The sequence below is a fragment of the Schistocerca nitens genome, chromosome 2, assembly GCF_023898315.1.
Source record: "Schistocerca nitens isolate TAMUIC-IGC-003100 chromosome 2, iqSchNite1.1, whole genome shotgun sequence".
NCBI classification, from domain to species: Eukaryota; Metazoa; Arthropoda; class Insecta; order Orthoptera; family Acrididae; genus Schistocerca; species Schistocerca nitens.
The window spans coordinates 570,561,811-570,582,704 of NC_064615.1; the positions used below are offsets into that span (position 1 = coordinate 570,561,811).

A 20,894-nucleotide genomic window follows, 5' to 3' on the forward strand; every position below is an offset into this window, starting at 1 on the left:
TGTAACCTACTGCGTATAACAAGGTGAAAATCCCCATTAATATACGAGTACAAAATAAATTCCCAGTCTTTGGAAGCGTTAACATCCGTCAAATATATGGGTGTGACTATTCGAAATGATCTCAAATGGAATAATCTGATTACACAAGTAACGGGTAAGGCGAACTCTAGATTGCGGTTTATCGTGAAGCGATGCAGTACTTCAACAAAAGAAATAGCTTATAACACGTTAGTTCGTCCAGTCGTAGAGTATCGTTCGTCTGAATGGGACCCTTACCACTTGGGACTGATTCAAGAGGTTGAGAAGGGCCAAAGAAGAGCGGAAATATTCGTGACTGGTACATTTAGCCATCGCGAGAGCGTTACAAATCTCATAGAAAGTTTGCAGATAGACGGCGCACTAAACGGAAGGGGCTGCTCACTAAATTCCGAAACCCGATCTTCACCGAGGATGTAGAGCATATATTGTTACCACCAACTTCCAAAGTGCTCAATGATCTCCTTTCAAAGATGAGAGAAATTCGAGCTCGTACTGAGGCGTTCAGACTCGTTTTTCCCTCGCGCGATCCGCGAGTGGAACAGAAGGGGGGAAATATGACTTTGGCGTGAATTGTGCCCTCCTCCACACACCGCTTTTTGGCTAGCGGAGTATATATGTAGATGTAGATATATAGATGTAGATGTAGATCTATCTGCCTGCTACACACTCTGGGCGTACACGTGGAGCTATGGTCTGTGATGCGGTTTCACATGACAACAGAAGCACTCTCCTGGTTATCCCACGCACCATAACTGCAAATTTTTACATCAGCCTGGTGATTCGACCCGTCGTGGTGCCATTCATGAAAAGCATTAAGGAGTGCATTCCCAAAGGATAACGGTCGCTTACATACCGCTGTTGTAACTCAACGTACTCACCAGTATGTCGACATGTTGCCTTGGCCTGTTCAGTCACCAGATCTGTCTCCAAACGAGCACATATGGGACATCGTCGGTCGACAACTACAGCGTCATCCACAAACAGCACTAAGCGTCCGTGTATTGATTGGCAAAGTGCAATAGGCTTGGAACTCGATTCCACAAACTGACATCCGGGGCCTGTACAACACAATTCATGCACGTTTGCATCCTTGGACTCAACTTTTTGGAGGTTACACCGGTGATTAATGTACCAGCATTAAATATTTAAAATAGCTCTTTTCGCTTTTACGTTAGCCTGTGATCTTGCAACATTAATCACTTAAATATGTTACCTAGACGAATGTGCTCACGAAGTTTCATTACACTACATTAATTATTTTTGGGTGCTGCGATTTTTTCCTTCAGTGTAGTTTCACAGTGATATGTGGCCTGCAGATTTATCAAATGTTTCCTAAGGTAGTTTCCCATAAATTTCTGTGAATGTTGCTTCACATTGGAATGTTTTGGACAGTGTCACCATTTGGGGCACCTGGTCGTTGGAACAGCTGCGGTTTGTCGCTAGGTTAACGCGAATACACTTAGCAGTGCAATAACACTTAATTTAATAAATCAACTGTCGGCTGCAAACTAAAACGAAATACTACATGCATGACATAATACGTGCATGACCCCCTACATTAAGTTCCCTAACACACTTCGAAAAGCATGTTTTCAGTCACCGGCAGTATAAACAGAAAAGGGTTAATATTCTTTTTATGCTCGGATCTGTAGCTTCTTTGAATTCCATGTACAAGATCATCTTTTTTTACATTACATGCTTTTATTCGCAACAAAATTTTTGTATCACGAGCGACTGAGTAATAACGACATTAGACTACATTACGCAAATGTATGGTAAAAGTGGCCGTAAGTCATGGTCAACACCGCATTGTGATATAAACCTGTAACAGCATTAATTCGCAGATCGTAGGTTCAGCGTCCACGGAGAATAAGCGCAACCGTAATTGCCGGTTAGGATCTGCTGTTTGAGAATGAGGGACAGAAATATGCGGTTGTTTCCTCCTGATACCATGGTGTGCGGTAAGGTGTCGAACTTGAGTGACTGTGACTTAGACAAAATGTCTGGTTTGTATGATGAATGGTAGCTAGCTCTAAATGTAGAACAATGTACATTAATGCGGATGACTCGGAGAAACAAACCCGCAATACGCGGATGCAGTATTAGTAGTGTTCTTCTCAACAAAGTCAGGTAGCATGTAATGGTTACATATTTTAACGTCCTTCTGTTTACGACCTCTGGATGTCACATATTTTAGCTCTTGCCGTCGTAAGAACTTTGCTAATAAACGTCGCGCAACTAGGGTCAGCAGTCGTTGTGTGACTACTACCGAGTTACACAGCAAGACACTTCAAACAAAGTCATACTCTTTAATTGAAGAAGTTTTGATGAGTTAAATAAGGTTTTAAAGCTTCTCGAGGCGGAAAAGCTGTTCTTCTGCAAAGCTCGTAGAAAATTTAGTGGCGGGTACGAAACTTGAAATATGCAAGTAAATAATATAGCTGAAAATCGTGTGGCTGAATACTTTTTATTGTTTTTTCTGAGAGCGGCTAGCTCTGTGAAACACGACTGGAGTCTCGGTAATGACAAATTATCAAGAGTTGACCCCCACGCTTAGAAGGAACACGAAATTGCAAATAAAGGTCATGGCAGCTATAATACGCAGCTGGCCTATTGGCAAGGACAATCCCCCCCTCCCCCCTGCCCCCTCCCAAGTACTCAGGGAGAGGAAAAGAAGTGTAGCGTAAGGAAGTGTTTTTCTTCCAAGAAAATGTCTTAAAAATTGATATTACGCAGGTTTTTAGCTGGGTGAGCACCGGAACTTTTTATGGCTACTTACAAGTCGCCGTTCGTCTACCAAAATATATTTAAAAATACTGCATACCACCAGGTCAAGACCGCCAATTCCCCCCCCCCCTCCCCTCCCTATAGAAACTATTGTATAGGCGCCCTTGCCTACGGTACCTCTACATAAAATGAAATAATCTTTGAAATGGACGAAGTACTAAACAATAGAGTGAAGTAATCAATAATTTTTGACAACATTTCTCTTGGGGAAAGACAGCGGTGTAGCCAAAATAATTTAAAACGGGTTAAAAACAGTCTTGACTGCAGTTAAATGTTTATTGGTGATGGTAACAGGTTTCGGTAACAGGTTTCGGTAACAGGCGACAGTAATTAGACCATCTATATTAAAAAAGGAATACATTAGGAATTTAGGCGGAAGTCTGACGATAGTAGTAAACTATAAACTACGAGTACGTGACTTATGACCAAAATTATACACATGATGGTGGGCGGTGGCGATTGACGGAGAAGGTGCTGTAGTTCCAGTATCATCAAGTGCTGAGGAGAACAACGGAATTGTTGCTTAAATGTAGCATGTTCAGTAACATTAGTCACCGTCACAGTTTTGAAATCGTCAACCGTTAAAACGTGCCTTTCGACAATACCCCGCCGCCTCCATGATAAGGGTTGGGTTGTTTGGAGGAGGGGACAAAACAGCGAGGTTATCGGTCTCATCGGATTAGGGAATGACATGGAAGGAAGTCGGCCGTGCCCTTTCAGATGAATCATCCCGGCATTTGCCTGAAGCGATTTAGGCAAATCACGGGAAACCTAAATCAGGATGCCCGGACGCGGGATTGAACCGTCGTCCTACCGAATGCGAGTCCAGTGTGCTAACCACTGCGCCACCACGCTCGGTCGTCCATGGTAAACGACGGCAGTATTTTCACTTGCACTACGAAGCAGGAGCAGTCTACAACATCTGACGTGCACTTCTATATGCCTGCCTGCGGGGCAGTACGTTTTTAACATCCAGTCGCTGTCGCAGTAGTGAAATTGTCTTCTGTTGGATGGCGCATATCGATATGTCGACGCCGTCTCCATGGGGACCATTTAGAGCTGTGGAAGAATTAAGAGCAAACAAGGCAGAAGGTATAGATAACATTCCATTACAATTTCTAAAGTCATCGAGAGAAGTGGCAACTAAACGATTATTCGAGTTGGTGTGTAGAATGAACGAGTCTGGCGATATACCAACCGACTTCCGGACAAAATATCGTCCACACGATTGCGAAGATAGCAAGAGCTAGCACGTGCGAAAATTATTGGACAATAGGCTTAGCAGCTCATGCACGCAAGCTGCTGACAAGAATAATGCACAGAATAATGGAAAAGAAATTGGAGTACCTGTTGGACGATGATCAGCTTGGCTTTAGGAAAGGTAATGAAAACAGAGGGGCGATTCTGACTGTGCGGTTGGTAATGGAAGGAAGACTAAATAAAAATCAATGCTTGATCATAGTATTTGTCTACCTGGAAAAAGCGTTGCAAAGTGTCAAATGGTGCAAGATGTTCGAAATTCTGAGGATAATAGGGGTAAGCAATAGAGAAAGACGGATAATAAGCAACATTTACATGAAACAAAAGGGAGTAATAAGAATTGAAGACCAAGAACGAAGTGCTCGGATTAAAAACGATGTAAGATAGATGTGTAGTATTTCGCCGCTACTATTCAATCTATACACGGAAGAAGCAACGACGGAAACAAAAGAAACGTTTGGTAGTGGAAATAAAATTCAAGGTAAAAGAATTTCCGTGATACAATTCGTTGATGACATTCCTATTATTACTGAAAGTGAATAAGAATTCTATGATCTGCTGAACGGAGTGAACAGTCTAAGTACATAACATGGGTTGAGACTACATCGAAGAAGGACGAAGTAATGAGAAATAACAGAAATGAGGACAGCAAGAATCTTAAAATTAGGATAGATGGTCACGAAGTAGATGAAGTAAAGGAATTCTATTACCTAGGCAGCAAAATAACCAATGACGGAAGGAGGAAGGAGGACATCAGAAGCAGACTAACACTGGCAAAAAGCAATCCTGGCCAAGATAAGTCTACTAATATGAAACATAGGACTAAATTTGAGGAAGTACTTCCTGAGAATGTACGTTTTGAATACAGCATTGAATGGTAGCGAAAGATGAGTTTTGGGAAAACTGGAACAGAAGAGTATCGAAGCAGTTGAGATGTGGTGCTACAGACGAATGTTCAAAATTAAGTGGACTGATAAGGTAAGGAATGACGTTGTCCTGCGCAGAATCAGCGAGGAAAGGAATATGTGGAAAACACTGACAAGGAGAAGGCACAGGATGATAGATCGTCTATTAAGACATCAGGAAATGACTTCCATGATACTAGAGGGAGCTGTAGAGGCAAAAACTGTAGAGGAAGACAGTGACTGGAATACATACAGCAAATAATTGAGAACGTAGGTTGCAAGTGCTACTCTGAGATGAAGAGGTTGGAAGGCCGCGTCAAACCAGTCAGAAGCCTGATGATTCAAAAATAAACAAGAAATCTAAGAGTTTCCGACAAATCCACACAGATGGCTACCAATGCTCTCACAGCCGATTATTACTGGTTACCCCGCCTATATATTGAGGTACACATGGGATCTGTATATGCACATTTACAGTATCGCGTACATAAGGTAGAAAAGGGCAGTGCATTGACGGGACTGTCATTTGTACTCATGTGAGTCATGTGAAAAAGTGTCCGACGTGATTATGGCGCACGACGGGATTTAACAGATTTTGATCGCGGAATGGTACTTGGCACAAGAGGCATAGGACATTCCGTTTCGGAAAACGTTAGGCAATTCAGCATCCGAAGACCCACAGTGACAAGAGGGTGCCGAGAATGCTAGATTTCAGACATTAAAATCTCACCCCGGATAACGCAGTGCACGGCAGCCTTCACTTACCGACCGAGAGCAACGGTGATTGCATGGAGTTGTCGGTGCTAACAGAATAGCTCCACTGCTTGAAATAACTGAAGATATCAATGAGGGGACTGCCAAGGGGGTGGTTACCCTGAGAAAAATCTTGAACAGTCAACGGAAGGATAACATCCTACGAGTCGGGGCGTGGAATGTCAGAAGTTTGAACGTGGTAGGGAAAGTAGAAAATCTGAAAACGGAAATGCAAAGGCTCTATCAAGATGTAGTAGGGGGTCAGTGAAGTGATGTGGAGAGAAGACAAGGATTTCTGGTCAGATGAGTATAGGGTAATATCAGCAGCAGCAGAAAATGATATAACGGGAGTAGGATTCGTTATGAATAGGAAGGTAAGACAGAGAGTGTGTTACTGTGAACAGTTCAGTGATAGGGTTTCTCTTATCAGAATCGACAGCAAACCAACACTGTCAACGATAGTTCAGGAGTACATGCCGACGTCGCAAGCTGAAGATAAAGAAACAGAGAAAGTGTATGAGGTTATTGAAAGGGTAATACAGTATGTAAAGGGATATGAAAATCTAATAGTCATGGGGGACTGAAATGCAGTTGTTGAGAAAGGAGTAGGAGGAAAGGTTACAGGAGAATATGGGTTTGGGACAAGGATTGAGAGAGGAGAAAGACTACTTGAGTTCTGTAACAAGTTCCAGCTAGTAATAGCGAATACTCTGTGCAAGAATCACAAGAGGAGGGGTTATACTTGGAAGAGGCCAGCAGATACGGGAAGATTTAAGTTAGATTACATCATGGTCAGACAGAGACTCCGAAATCAGATACTGGATTATAAGGCGTACCCAGGAGCAGACATAGACTAAGATCACAATATCAGTGATGAAGAGTAAGCTATAGTTTAAGACATTAGTCAGGAAGAATCAATACGCAAAGAAGTGGGATACAGAAGTACAAAGGAATGACTAGATACGGTTGAAGTTTTCTAAGGCTATAGATAGAGCAATAAGCCAGTAGGCAGTACAGTTAAAGAGGAATGGACATCTCTAAAAAGGGCCATCACAGAAGTTGGGAAGGAAACCATGCGTACAAAGAAGACAACTGCGAAGAAACCATGGGTAACAGAAGAAATACTACAACTGATCGATGAAAGGAGGAAGTACAAAAATGTTCCGGGAAACTCAGGAATACAGAAGTACTAGTAACTGAGGAATGAAATAAATAGGAAGTGCAGGGAAGCTAAGACGAAATGGCTGCAGGAAAAATGTGAAGACATCCAAAAACAAATTATTGTCTGAAGGACAGACTCAGCATACACGAAAGTCAAAACAACCCTCGGTGACATTAAAAGCAATGGTGATAACACAACATAAGAGTACAACGGGAATTTCACTGTTAAATGCAGAGGAGAGAACGGATGAGTGGAAAGAATACATTAAAAGCCTCTATTAGGGGAAAGATTTGTCTGATGTGATAGAAGAACAAACAGGAGTCGATTTAGAAGAGATAGAGGATCTAGTATTAGAATCAGAATTTAAAAGAGCTTTGGAGGACTTAAGATCAAATAAAGCCAAAGGGATGGATAGCATTATCTCAGAATTTCTAAAATCATTGGGGGAGGTGGCAACAAAACGACTATTCGCGTTGGTGTGTAGAATGAATGAATCTGGCGACATACCATCTGACTTTCGGAAAAGCATCATCCACACAATTACGAAGACTGCAAGAGCTGACAAGTGCGAGAATTATCGCACAATCATCTTAACAGCTCATGCTTCCAAGTTGCTTACAAGAATAATATACAGAAGAATGGAAATGAAAATTGAGGATGCGTTAGATGACAATCAGTTAGGCTTTAGGAAAGGTAGAGGAACTAGAGAGGCAATTCTGACGTTGCGGTTTATAATGGAAGCAAGGCTAAAGAAAAGTCAAGACACGTTCATAAGATTTCTTGACCTGGAAAAAGGATTCGACAATGTAAAATGGTACAAGATGTTCGAAATTCTGAGAAAAGTAGGGGTAAGTATATGGAGAGACGGGTCATATACAATGTGTACAACAGCCAAGGTGGAATAATACGAATGGACCACTAAGAACGAAGTGCTCGTATTAAAAAGGGTGTAAGACAAGGATATAGCATTTTACCTCTACTGTTCAATCTGCACATCGAGGAAGAAATGATGGCAGTAAAAGAAAGGTTCAGGAGTGGAATTAAAGGTCAAGGTGAAAGGATATCAGTGACATCATGAGTCATTAGTCTATTAAAATCCCTCCGGTATTCTTACGAAACTCTGAAAGCTGATATTGCAGGACTAGAGGGCTGGAAAAAGTTACCCACCACATTCAATTGCCCAGAAAGCACATGACAAAATACCTGTTCATTACATTTTACAGTCACAAACGGCAGACCTGACTCGAAAGGTTTAGTAGTTTCGAATAACAGAGAAGGAAAGACGATATGTATTTCGTCACAAAGGTTACAGGTAGAGGTTTGCAGATAGCGATAAGAAAACTACTTGAAAATATCGAACAAAGGTAATGTTTCCCGAGGCCGAACTCAAACAGAAGAATATGTCAGAAATGTGCCCATTTCTCTACTTAGCTCTTTATTTTTTAGCGTTCACAGCTCCACTCACTATCTCCAAATGACTAAATGACAATGTGTCAACTCAAATAAAAACAATGAACCACAAATAAAAATGACTGTTAATATGTAAAGCCGTAGCAACCAGAATACCAAACATACGAAACACCCTAATATAAAAGTGCTGTGTGGACTTACGTGTTGTCGTCTTTCGAATGGGTAACGCGTGCAAAGTTGCGGGACTGGGACTGTGTCGTGACGCACCTGGTTGGAGTGCTTGAAGCGCATGCGCCAGGCGATGACGAGCGCGTTGCCGGCGGTGGCGACGACGCCGAGCACCCAGACGCAGACGCGCAGCACCAGGTTGGACATGAGGTCCTCGCACGACGAGAACTCGTCGGGCGCCGGCAGGCAGCGCGCCGCGTGCCGCGCCACGCAGCAGAACCGGAACTCGTCCGTCACCCTGCGGGCACACACAGCGGCCGTCAGCGCCCCGGACCACCGCCTCCTGTGGGAAATCTGCTGCGGTCACGCCTGCAGGGAACCCTCTGTTGGGACGTATTGCAGGGACGAAATCTATCTGCAGCGCTTAACGGAAGTCGAGCAAATACCGAGCTCGGTTGTGCGGTGGTTAGACACAGCAGCCGCCTCCAGAAGAGCTGCGGTTCATCTTCCTATTCGGCCATCAAGCTTTACATGCTCTCCCTAATCCCTTAATGTAAGTTGCTGGAATGATTCCCTTCAAATGGACGTCCAGGATTTCCTTCACCATACTTCCTGCACCTTTCTTTGTGTTCCGTCTCTAATGAACTAAAGTGCGCGTCATTTACGACGGCGGCCGAGTTTAGGTTCGTTCTGCGCATCTGACGTCACAAAACACAGTTAGCCAATGAACAGAGAACGACGTTGCCAGAGCTCGACTGCAGTGCAAAGCACGGACGAGTGTCTTCAGCTTTAGAAACTTTCAGTCATAAATAAAGTAACTGAACAAAAGCAATGTCTTGATAGCAGACTTTATTTTATAGAAAGTTTAGAAAAAGCATTCTTTATAGCAATTGCTTCATATTCTATTAATTAATTAAACCAAACAAGTAATAATTCAGGCGATAGCAAGGAAAGGTGTTTGTATCATTCTCATTAACCGCTTTTTCGCAATAAAGAACAGCGATAGTTGTTTATTTCCTATTGTACTTCGACGAAACGTGAGCAATTCATAGTCATAAAACAGTGTTTGTCGGTATTTTGCGTGAGAGTTTGAAGTCCTCCGGAAGGTCCATTGTATGATGAGCTGCGTTAGCGTAATAGTTAAAGTGTCTGCCTACAAAGCGAAAGGTTGTGAGTTCACGCCTTGTACGATTCTTAATATTTCCTTTATTTAAAAACAATATCGAAGTGTCTTACTTCATGAATTTTATACGTTTGAATGTGATTTTTTGAAATTTCGAGTGGCAAATAAAATCGACCATACGGAAAGTATACGCTATACGCTATGGACTTATACCTCTGCAATCTCTTCAAAACTTCGTGCAATGGTTTACTACATCTAATGCTGCACAATAACTGCGTTCAACATCGAAACAAAATTAAGTCATTTATGGGGGGGAAGGTATTGGTCAAGAAGATGTGTACAAATCAAATTTTTGGGCCAAATAGTTTTTGTGAAATCAAATGATAAAGTGTGTCAAAGCAGTCGAAACACCATGTGTCTGCACAGGCGAGCAGTGCAGTGATGACAAAATCGCGCACAGCGCGGAATGCGCAGAGCACGTCTCTGCAGCAGCGAAAGGGTTAATGCGGCCGTGGTGGCTTTACTTCATAAACTGCGCGCTCCCCCTAAACGTAAGTTTGCGAACTATACTATGGCGCTGCTTCTCTTGGCGCGTACTACTGGCAACGCAGCAATCTCCCGCGTCTGGGCGGGCATACGCGAACCGCCAAGATAAAAGAATTGAACTATAGTTGTCGAAGAGAGTAAATCCTAGCCTTCTCTTCTTTTTCATTTAGACATTTTTACAAATTTGCATTTCTGGAAAGTAGCTGATTAGGAGATTCACAGCAAGAAACAGAAAACTATGAAATCTTTCCGCAGTTGCGAATATGGACAACCATCGGCCGTGTAATGGATCAACTACAGTGAAAATTTTTGCCAGGCCGGGAGTCGACCTCGTCAACCCTATGTCTACAACCTACACCCATACATCCATTACGTATATATTTCCGTGCTTGGGAGACATTTTAATTCTAAGTCGTTCGTTCGGTGTCGGCGAATAAATACGACACTGCATTGCCTATGTTGTTCTGAAGTATGAAGCAATGTTCCTGTCCGGCCCCAGTAGCTGAATGGTTAGCGTGACGGATTGTCAGTCCTCTGGCCCCGGGTTCGATTCTTGGGTAGGTCTGGGAATTTTCTCCGCCCAGGGATTTGGTGTTGTGCTGTCCTCATCATCATACTATCATCCACATCGACTGCACGTCGCCGAAGTGTTATCAAATTAAAGACCGGTACCCGGCGAACGGGCCCTAGCCACACGAATAAATAAATAAATAAATGCAACTTTCCTTTGAATATTGGATATGCATGAGTTCATGCAAGCCCGGAGGAACTTTGCATCCTACTTATGAACAACACAGGTACTATAATATCGTAAACAGAAATCTACCAGCGATGAGGAAAGCAACAGTGTCATTCCGCTGATTACCTCTGTCACGTGCGTGTTGAAGGATGGTTTGACTACTTGACGATTATTTTCGTGCAGTGATTGCCACTTATTGAGGTAAATTCATATGGCATAACTGCCTAACAATCTCTTAAGAGAAATGTTAAGCCACCTGTTAGCACGTTCTTACAATCGGACCTCACTTCGGCGACTTTTGCACACTAAAACTTCCCCAGTAATCGTACCAGGGAAATGAGAAATACAATTTAACGATAACGCGAATCAGTTACCTGTGAGCTGAAGCATAGACCAAAGGTTTTAGTGCCTGACCCGGTTTCGGTACACCGCCCTTACGGGCTAAAGGCTCGCATTTTAGCACTGCAGCACCAAGCCCGACATTTGATGTGACAGTTACTGGTGATAGTAAAGAAAGGGTGATAGTGCTATACCCGGAACAGCTACATAGCACTCCCCTGTTGACCCATTAGTCATTCAGTAGAGCATCAGAAGCAGCAAAGCAGCTTCCGAATGAAGTTTTTCCAGAGTTATCGGGTCGCAGGAGAGAGCAACGTAAGTGTATAGTGTGTATGTTGCGTGAGGAACAGAAATCAACTGAGAAAGAAAGGAACGTTAAAGTCTGACATCCAGAAAACACGAAAGGCTTGTCTATCTGTATAAACAAAGTAGCTAATTGAGACTGACATTCTACCTACACATCGGTGGTTCGGATAATGTAGCTCGAAAAAATTTTCCCACTGCGTATTTCGGCCAGCAATGAAAGAAATGTTGGTAATTACTGATTAGTAACTTGCACCTAAATTTCCTGCCAGAAATCCTGTTTATCTTTGAAGTTTAATGCCGTGACGATATGCGACAATTATTCATTTATTTCTTCTAGGCTGTTATACACATACAGTGTGAATGCATGTCGGATCTCATCCACGTCCCACGTGAGTAACGCCCGAAGGCAGTTTATAGATTGCTTACATGCTGGGCCGAATAGCATTGAACATATGGCGTCATCAAGTTATCGGTTGACCAAATATCTAAAAATCAAAGATGGCGGATAATGAGAACTTCAAAAGTCTAAGATACCAGATGTCGAGAAATTTAATAACGCAGGATTTCAGATGGTGGGAAATTGCAAGATGGTGGTAAATTAAAGAGAAAGAAAGGACAAGTCATAACTATCCCAGGAGTACTTTTTAACAACTCCGCCTCCTCTCCTGTGCCACCTCCAGTAAACAGATGCTAGAGCCTTCGAGACCATTACAGTGAAACATCCAACCATATTGCAGCCTCAGACCACACATCTTAGCGGTCCTCAAACGTATCCCACTGTTCGGAATGTTTTGTTTTTGCTCCGTATTCAAATGTATTTGTCCAAAAACTTACGTAAACGGGGTAACCGGCGGTATTTCTGTATCTAAAAGTACTTTACAGGCAACTGAAATAAAGTAGCCAATTATTAAGTAACCACAGTGCCGCCAACTTGGCTGTGGTAAAAGGTATCCATAGAATTTAAATATTCTGCACTGTGTTGAAAAGCATTTATCCAGAAAATTACGTAAAGCAGCACCTGCATTCATGCGAAGTTCGATTTCTGTTCCACATATGGTACGAGGCACAACCGAGCGTCAAATTAAATGTTTTCCACATCTGAATTGTTCCATGATGCTTGTCAAATGTCAATCTCACAAGGCAGGCAGGCAAGCTTCAACAAAACTGAACTCTCTGACTTAGTATTTTGCTTGTTCTGTGTTCTGATAAGTCTTTCCTTGCTGCCTTCCAATGCATTTGACTCTCGGCTCAGCAGAATTTGAAACACATGCTACATGTAAAACACACATGGGTACTATTTCCGATCTAACTTTTACCTTAAGTGCACTTGGTGAGGATAATTAACAAAGCAAAAAGTTTCATCCCCATTCCTAAATTCATCTAATACTCTTCTCTAAAACCGATGTCAGAATTAGCCAAAAGTTTTAGTAGCCACATGCTACTATGGATATGGCTGTTCGCATCGCTACTATTTCATTACCAATAACCTGTTACCTATTACCACTTATCGTTCAGCATTGCTTTTGCTAATTACCATTACCCGCGTACCATTTACGATTACCCATTACGCGCAAGAGAAAATGACAAACAGTTTGTACTGCAAGGTAATATTAATGTCCTGGAGTAGTGTCACTATCATGTTTGACTGACTTTGAATACACAGTCACACCCGTTTACCACCTCTATGAATGTGTGTTACTAATGTCCAATATGCTGTTCCATCAAAGTGTCATATAGCGTCCACTGTGTGGCAGCAGATTACAAACACTTCGAATTGTAAGATGAAGCTAATACGCCAGCATAGAGTCACTATCTTGTTTGGCTGGCTTTGAGATCGGTTTTATATACGAGTTTCTGATCAACTTGGATGTGGATATCAGATTGTTTACTTTGATAATTCTCGTCATCAAGTGTATCTGAAGCTGTGAGTTAGGCTTCCAGTGGCGTGCATCACTGGTTTTCCTTGCGGTATGTGTCCCATATTACTCCAATCCGAGATTCAAATGGCAACGGCCTTGTCGCAGTGGATACACCGGTTCCCGGGAGATCACCGAAGTTAAGCGCTGTTGGACGTGGGTGACCATCGAAGCCGCCATGCGCTGTTGCCATTTTTCGGAGTGTACTCAGCCTCTTGATGCCAATTGAGGAGCTACTCGACCGAACAGTAGCGGCTTCGGTCAATACCATCATAACGACCGGGAGAGTGATGTGCTGACCCCACGTCCCTCCTATCCGCATCCTCCACTGAGGATGACAAGGCGGTCGGATGGTCCCGGTAGGCCACTCGTAGCCTGACGACAGAGTGCTGCGAGACTCAAATGCACTAGAAGTCAATAAGAAAAGACTTGTCTGTCCGAGAAAAATGGTCAGTTAGTGAGTTCACTCTTGTCGGTGCCTGCGTGCCTGCCTCCTGACACTTGACAAGCATTTCAGAACAATTATGTTGTGGAAATTAATTAATTTGAGATTCCGTTGTACCTTACTGCATCTATGGTAAGGAAATCGAGTGTGCACATTGGGAACTTCCGTTTTATTTAATTATTTTCATAAGCACTGCTGAACGTTGTGCCAAAAGATGTAAATCACTTGGATACTTGTGAGCATGGTTGTTAAGATGGGTGTTCTGGGGTACATTATTATTGTCTGTTCCTTTTTAATTTCCTGTAATGTACTTATAGATGTGGTAATACCATAGCCTTTACGTAATTTTGGACTGTGGGGAAAAAAGCATTGGGATACTTTGGACAAGATAAGATATCTGCTCTGGGGCGACACTGAGATTGGCTGTTCCGTTTTAATGGTCTCTAAGGTGCTAGACTCTGACTAGAGGAGAGGGGCGATGAAGGTGGAGGAAGGTGTCACAAAGCGCATCTTGGCTAGTCCTTGGCTAGTCTTGGATTTAGGATTTTTCTTTTTTATATTTCTCACTAATTCGCGTTCTTTTGTTTCCCAACAGGGCCATCTTCAATTTTTAAATTTCTGATCATTTTATGGACGACGTGCCATCTTTTATTTTTAAATTTACGGCTATTCATCATTTTGATGACGTCATGTGCTCAAAGTAAATGATAACGTCATTGCCGCCTGCATGAAGATACCTGTGTTTCTCGTCTTTGACGCCAACTGCGTGTGGAAACGGTACAGACGGGCATAGGAATGGCTCTTGCTTGTTAGTACGTGCTCGAGTGTTCTGTGGACCTGGTAGACTACGTAGATGTTTGGGAGACAGATGTTACTTGTAAGGAAGCAGCTGACAAACAAATGGCCGTCATGTAACACTTATTTATTATTTTATTCATTTTAGACAGACTTTTGAGTGTACTCTGTTCCCTGGCACGGTGTTGGTTCCCTCATAATATTCCGGCGCTGCGGCCGCAGGTGGTGGCGCACAGTAATCGGTGTACACCGGCGGCTCAGGTGACAGCGCACTGAGCTGACAGTTCCGGTATGCTAGAAGTGTACCGATAGCGGTGGACAAGTATCTCTTGTGTCTTTCTGCGGCGCGAGACGGCAGGCAGTGGTCTTTTGCGGTGAGGATTTCAGCCTCCGTCGCGCTCCAGGGCCTGCTGTGTAGTGACCGTCTGCTGATACTCCGCCTTAGCAGGGATGGCTATACCCTCACGCTGCTCTCTCGGAGTGGTTGCAAAGAGCGGGTTTGCCGTGGACCCCAGATGCTTAGGCAACAGTTAGCGGTTCCGGTCCCAACAGTGGCAGATGCACCCGCATCGTCGACGCTGCGCTGATCAGTACTGCCTTGACATCACGTAACTGCCCAGTTGTCTGACAATGACGAACTTGTTCATCTGTATACAATTAATGGTTCTCCGCGTGGACTTCCAAGTAACAGCGGTGATAGTGGCTACGCCCATTGATCTGGAGAGGGTCATCGACTCAGCTGTTGTAATTGGACTGCAACGCTCGATGCCGACTGGTCTCGGGTCGACACCTCTTGCCTGCCGTCGCAGACACGGTTGCTAAGCTGCTAAGCACGCAGTCCACTCGCCAGAACCGGCGGATTTGGCTGTGGCCTAATTTCGTCCTGGCACTGAATAGCTGGTTCTAACAACGGGCGTCTCTCGGCTCAAACAGGAATTTGTATCTAAACAATTCTACACAGGCCCATCTCCCATTTCTAACGACGTCTACGGCGGCGTGTGACTGTGTTGCTCTTTGTCTGTACGCTTGGAGGAAGACGGGCTAAAGCGCCAATCTGTCACCTCAGTAACACGTACACGTGTTTGGTACACGTGTGTCAGTGCTGTCACACATAAGCAGCAGAAATGAATGTAACCACTAATATCTAGAGCGTTTTAAATATACGTTGTAAGTATTGTGGAATCCAAGTTAAGAACGTGTTATCCAACGGAAGACAGTGTTTATGTTAGTTTTGATTATTCATAAACATGAATATTCACTTGACAGCTCAACTTCAGTTGCATTGGAGAGCAAAAAATCGTCTCTGTAGGCAACAACGCGATTAGTAGTGTTCAAGATTGTACTGCTAGTGGCAGTGGCGGAAACAGCACCCATCAAACAGAAGCTAACAGTCCCAGTGACTATAAACCTTCACCAGAAAATAAATCCAGAACTGTTAGTATTTTAACGAAGTTTTCGGAGGAAAGTTTTGAACGTATTTGTGATGATTATCAGACACCTCCACGTAAAGCTGCGACCTACAGCTCATTATTGAGAAGACATACGTCTATAAAAAATATACCGAACATCAAAGTAATATTTGACTATGTGTAGAAAAAAAGGAAACAAGGTTATCAAAGAACTTGAGATAAGAACAACTAATTCCATCCCAATCTGACATAGCAAGCAATTCAGGAAAATGTCTCCGCTATTGGCACCTGAAATTCTGGGCAACGCGAAAAGAAAGAGGAATCGGGTGCACTACGTTTTAATATTCTGCAGCTTTCACAGCACGCCTCAAGAAGGAACACAGAATGGATTTCATTACAGCCAGAGAGGTACAGGAAGAGCAACGTATTCGCCAGGCTGGTGCCCGATCTGTTGAACCGGAAACCAAAAAACCTCCAAGTTTCTAGATACAGTCACGCTGTATCTGGAACACTGGTGAAAGTAAGATTTAATTAGGATCTAAGTCCTGGTGTGACATTAACCTAAATAAGGGAAATTCAAGTCAGCACATAATACAACTCATAAGTATATAGCTGGAATTTCAGTGACCGATCATCTAACAAGAAAGCTATATACACTCCTGGAAATTGAAATAAGAACACCGTGAATTCATTGTCCCAGGAAGGGGAAACTTTATTGACACATTCCTGGGGTCAGATACATCACATGATCACACTGACAGAACCACAGGCACATAGACACAGGCAACAGAGCATGCACAATGTCGGCACTAGTACAGTGTATATCCACCTTTCGCAGCAATGCAGGCTGCTATTCTCCCATGGAGACGATCGTAGAGATGCTGGATGTAGTCCTGTGGAACGGCTTGCCATGCCATTTCCACCTGGCGCCTCAGTTGGACCAGCGTTCGTGCTGGACGTGCAGACCGCGTGAGACGACGCTTCATCCAGTCCCAAACATGCTCAATGGGGGACAGATCCGGAGATCTTGCTGGTCAGGGTAGTTGACTTACACCTTCTAGGGCACGTTGGGTGGCACGGGATACATGCGGACGTGCATTGTCCTGTTGGAACAGCAAGTTCCCTTGCCGGTCTAGGAATGGTAGAACGATGGGTTCGATGACGGTTTGGATGTACCATGCACTATTCAGTGTCCCCTCGACGATCTCCAGTGGTGTACGGCCAGTGTAGGAGATCGCTCCCCACACCATGATGCCGGGTGTTGGCCCTGTGTGCCTCGGTCGTATGCAGTCCTGATTGTGGCGCTCACGTGCACGGCGCCAAACACGCATACGACCATCATTGGCACCAAGGCAGAAGCGACTCTCATCGGTGAAGACGACACGTCTCCATTCGTCCCTCCATTCACGCCTGTCGCGACACCACTGGAGGCGGGCTGCACGATGTTGGGGCGTGAGCGGAAGACGGCCTAACGGTGTGCGGGACCGCAGCCCACCTTCATGGAGACGGTTGCGAATGGTCCTCGCCGATACCCCAGGAGCAACAGTGTCCCTAATTTGCTGGGAAGTGGTGGTGCGGTCCCCTACGGGACTGCGTAGGATCCTACGGTCTTGGCGTGCATCCGTGCGTCGCTGCGGTCCGGTCCCAGGTCGACGGGCACGTGCACCTTCCGCCGACCACTGGCGACAACATCGATGTACTGTGGAGACCTCACGCCCCACGTGTTGAGCAATTCGGCGGTACGTCCACCCGGCCTCCCGCATGCCCACTATACGCCCTCGCTCAAAGTCCGTCAACCGCACATACGGTTCACGTCCACGCTGTCGCGGCATGCTACCAGTGTTAAAGACTGCGATGGAGCTCCGTATGCCACGGCAAACTGGCTGACACTGACGGCGGCGGTGCACAAATGCTGCGAAGCTAGCGCCATTCGACGGCCAACACCGCGGTTCCTGGTGTGTCCGCTGTGCCGTGCGTGTGATCATTGCTTGTACAGCCCTATCGCAGTGTCCGGAGCAAGTATGGTGGGTCTGACACACCGGTGTCAATGTGTTCTTTTTTCCATTTCCAGGAGTGTATTTGTCTGCGGGAAAAACTTTCGACCCGAAAGTTAGAAAGGCTATTGAAGAAAATCGTCCATAAAACATACATCTGGAGGCTAGCACAAGTGGGAAAATGCAAAAGGCCATTTAAAATAATTTTTTTGTGAGTGTTGTTACTGACATTGTCGCAGATAACCAGGAGTGTATACCACACTGAAATTCATGGAGAGCTACCAAGGATACAACAGTAACAACTGATTCATTTGCGATATTGAAAATGCATTCTATTAGTCATAACCAACTGTCTGCTCTAGTATATCAGTAGCGTATCAGCCTATGCTTCAGTATTCCTGGCAAGAGGCTGGGGACAATACTTCCGCAAATACTGTTGAATTCAAGAATGTGATTCAATCGACACTTGATTTTGCGGAATTATCCAGATATTGCTTTCGTCATATGCGCCTATTGTAATTCTGCATTTTGTTTCATGTCGCCGGCCGGAGTGGCCGTGCGGTTCTGGCCGCTACAGTCTGGAGCCGAGCGACCGCTCCGGTCGCAGGTTCGAATCCTGCCTCGGGCATGGAGGTGTGTGATGTCCTTAGGTTAGTTCGGTTTAATTAGTTCTAAGTTCTAGGCGACTGATGACCTCAGAAGTTAAGTCGCATAGTGCTCAGAGCCATTTGAGCCATTTTTTTGTTTCATGTATTTTGTTGACGAAACTCATTTGCATTTTTAAAATTCAATAGTGAGAAACTAAGAGTAATACGGTCGAATCCATTCATCCTCCTAATAATTGTGGTACTCAAATCTTCTAAATAGAACTGCAACACCGAATTTCTGTTTAAGCCGAGAAACTTCCCCTGTAAATCTCGTTTACAGTTTTACATTTTACACGTTGGAAGTGGGTTACCACTGGATTCTCAACCTGATCGTATACCTCGGTAGTCCAATGGAGCCGTCACGGTACCTTAGCATGTTTAACCAGGGGACTGGTCATCCATTGTGATAAAAATAATAATAATTAACTGAGTGAAAGTCTCATCGATTAAGCCTGAAAGATGTGATGCGACATCTGGAGAGAACAACTGACAAAGAAACAGCTCGGTAAAAAAAAGTTAGCGTCGTTGCCTTCGATATGGAAGGACCGGGGTTCGATTCCCGGTACCTCCTTAGTTTTTATGAGATGGGAAGGTCTGGAAAGTGGGCCACACAGCCCTTTTGAGACCAGATTAGGAACTGCTTGAATAAGAAAGCAGCAGCAACATTAAGATTCACATACCGACAATAAAGGCTGGAGGTATTGGCAACATGCTGATCACATTTCCCACCATCGTACATGCTCCTCATAGTACCTTGTAGGCAGCGGTCAGCCAATCGGAACATGCCTAAGGCTTAATCCGTGAGTGGTGTTTACTATGTCATACGTTGCGCATAAAATATTGTATATATGAAAAGAACATATTTTGTTAACATATAGTTTAAAATTTATTAGTATGTCGCAACTTTATGCTATTTAGCGGAGGTAAAAGATGAATATTTGGTAAGGAAGAGGAATCGGGGCTGAGAGAGAAAGGTAGAAGAAGAGTGAGGACATGTTAAGGGACAAGTTGAAAATTTGTGGCGGACCGGTACTCTAATACGGATTTTGTCGCTTATCACGAGCGTTCGCCTTACACTAGGCTGTCCCAGCACATTTCTGTTAAAATGCGTGCCCTTTACAGGAATGTACATAATGAATGTACGTGTGCAAGTTCTAGACACATGGTTGACAACATACTGAAGTTTGGGTCTGACCTTGAGGCGTGCTGGGATAGCGTAATGGTAAGGCGACCACTCGCGATAAGTGGGAAATTTGGGTTTGAGTCCCGATCCGGCACAAATTTTCACTGTCGTCAATCCTAGATGACGGTTGTCCATATTCGCAACTGAGAATACGTATATTCTTATTTCTGTATTTCTTGATCTGTAGTTTATATTAGGAAGGAACTAGCAGGTTCTTCTTCCATTAACTTCATTATCTGTCCTATAAGACAACGTAATATCGACTGACCGCCGGGCCATGCACTGTCATATGCCGCCATTTGGATATGACATGGAAGAACGTGAGATCAACGCACCGCTCTCCCGGCTGTTGTCAGCGTCCAAATCCTGAGACATTAAATTCTGGTTCAAGTAGCTTCTCAGCTGGCCTCAACTTTTTCTGTGGGCCACGATATCACTGGGGATTGAACCCAGGGCCTCCGGTGAGCACTTAGCTACAAAGGAGGACATCAGGACTTCGAATAGTAATGAACGTCGTTACGATCTTTTTGATACACTTCAAGAGCATTAGCCTTCCTGCCGGTTGCTGACCTTTCCGTCGATTCCCCTTTCATGTACAACAAGAACAGACAGAGGAATGGGTGGAAAGCAAGAAGGAAAGTAGAAGTAGCATAGGCACCAATATCGAATTACCAGCACAGCTGGACAGGAATGTAGAAGGTTGGAGTTGCGGTTTTACCTAAGATGACCGGATAATGTCCAGTCGCTAATACATTGTTCCATCGTCGATCATCCACAACACTAATATCACAAAACTACGCTGCACAACCATACAACACAGTCATCTGTGCGACACAGTTTACACATACCTAACTTGGGTAAGGAGGCACAGTGTACCTCACTATTTCATTATGTATCATGAACACCATGTGAACGTAGCACGACGCTTGGACCGGACTGGATGATTTGGCGGCTCACAAAGAAACCTT

At 44.1% G+C, this 20,894-nt stretch overlaps 1 protein-coding gene across 1 annotated transcript in view; it reads right to left on the reverse strand.

Moving 5' to 3' along the window:
- Nucleotides 1-20,894, reverse strand: part of LOC126235164 (G-protein coupled receptor GRL101-like) — a 412,667-nt gene that overhangs the window by 117,632 nt on the left and 274,141 nt on the right. The window contains exon 20 of the mRNA XM_049943896.1: nucleotides 8,584-8,782. Within this exon, the coding sequence (XP_049799853.1) occupies nucleotides 8,584-8,782 (199 nt within the window). The remainder of the gene's footprint in view (nucleotides 1-8,583; nucleotides 8,783-20,894) is intronic.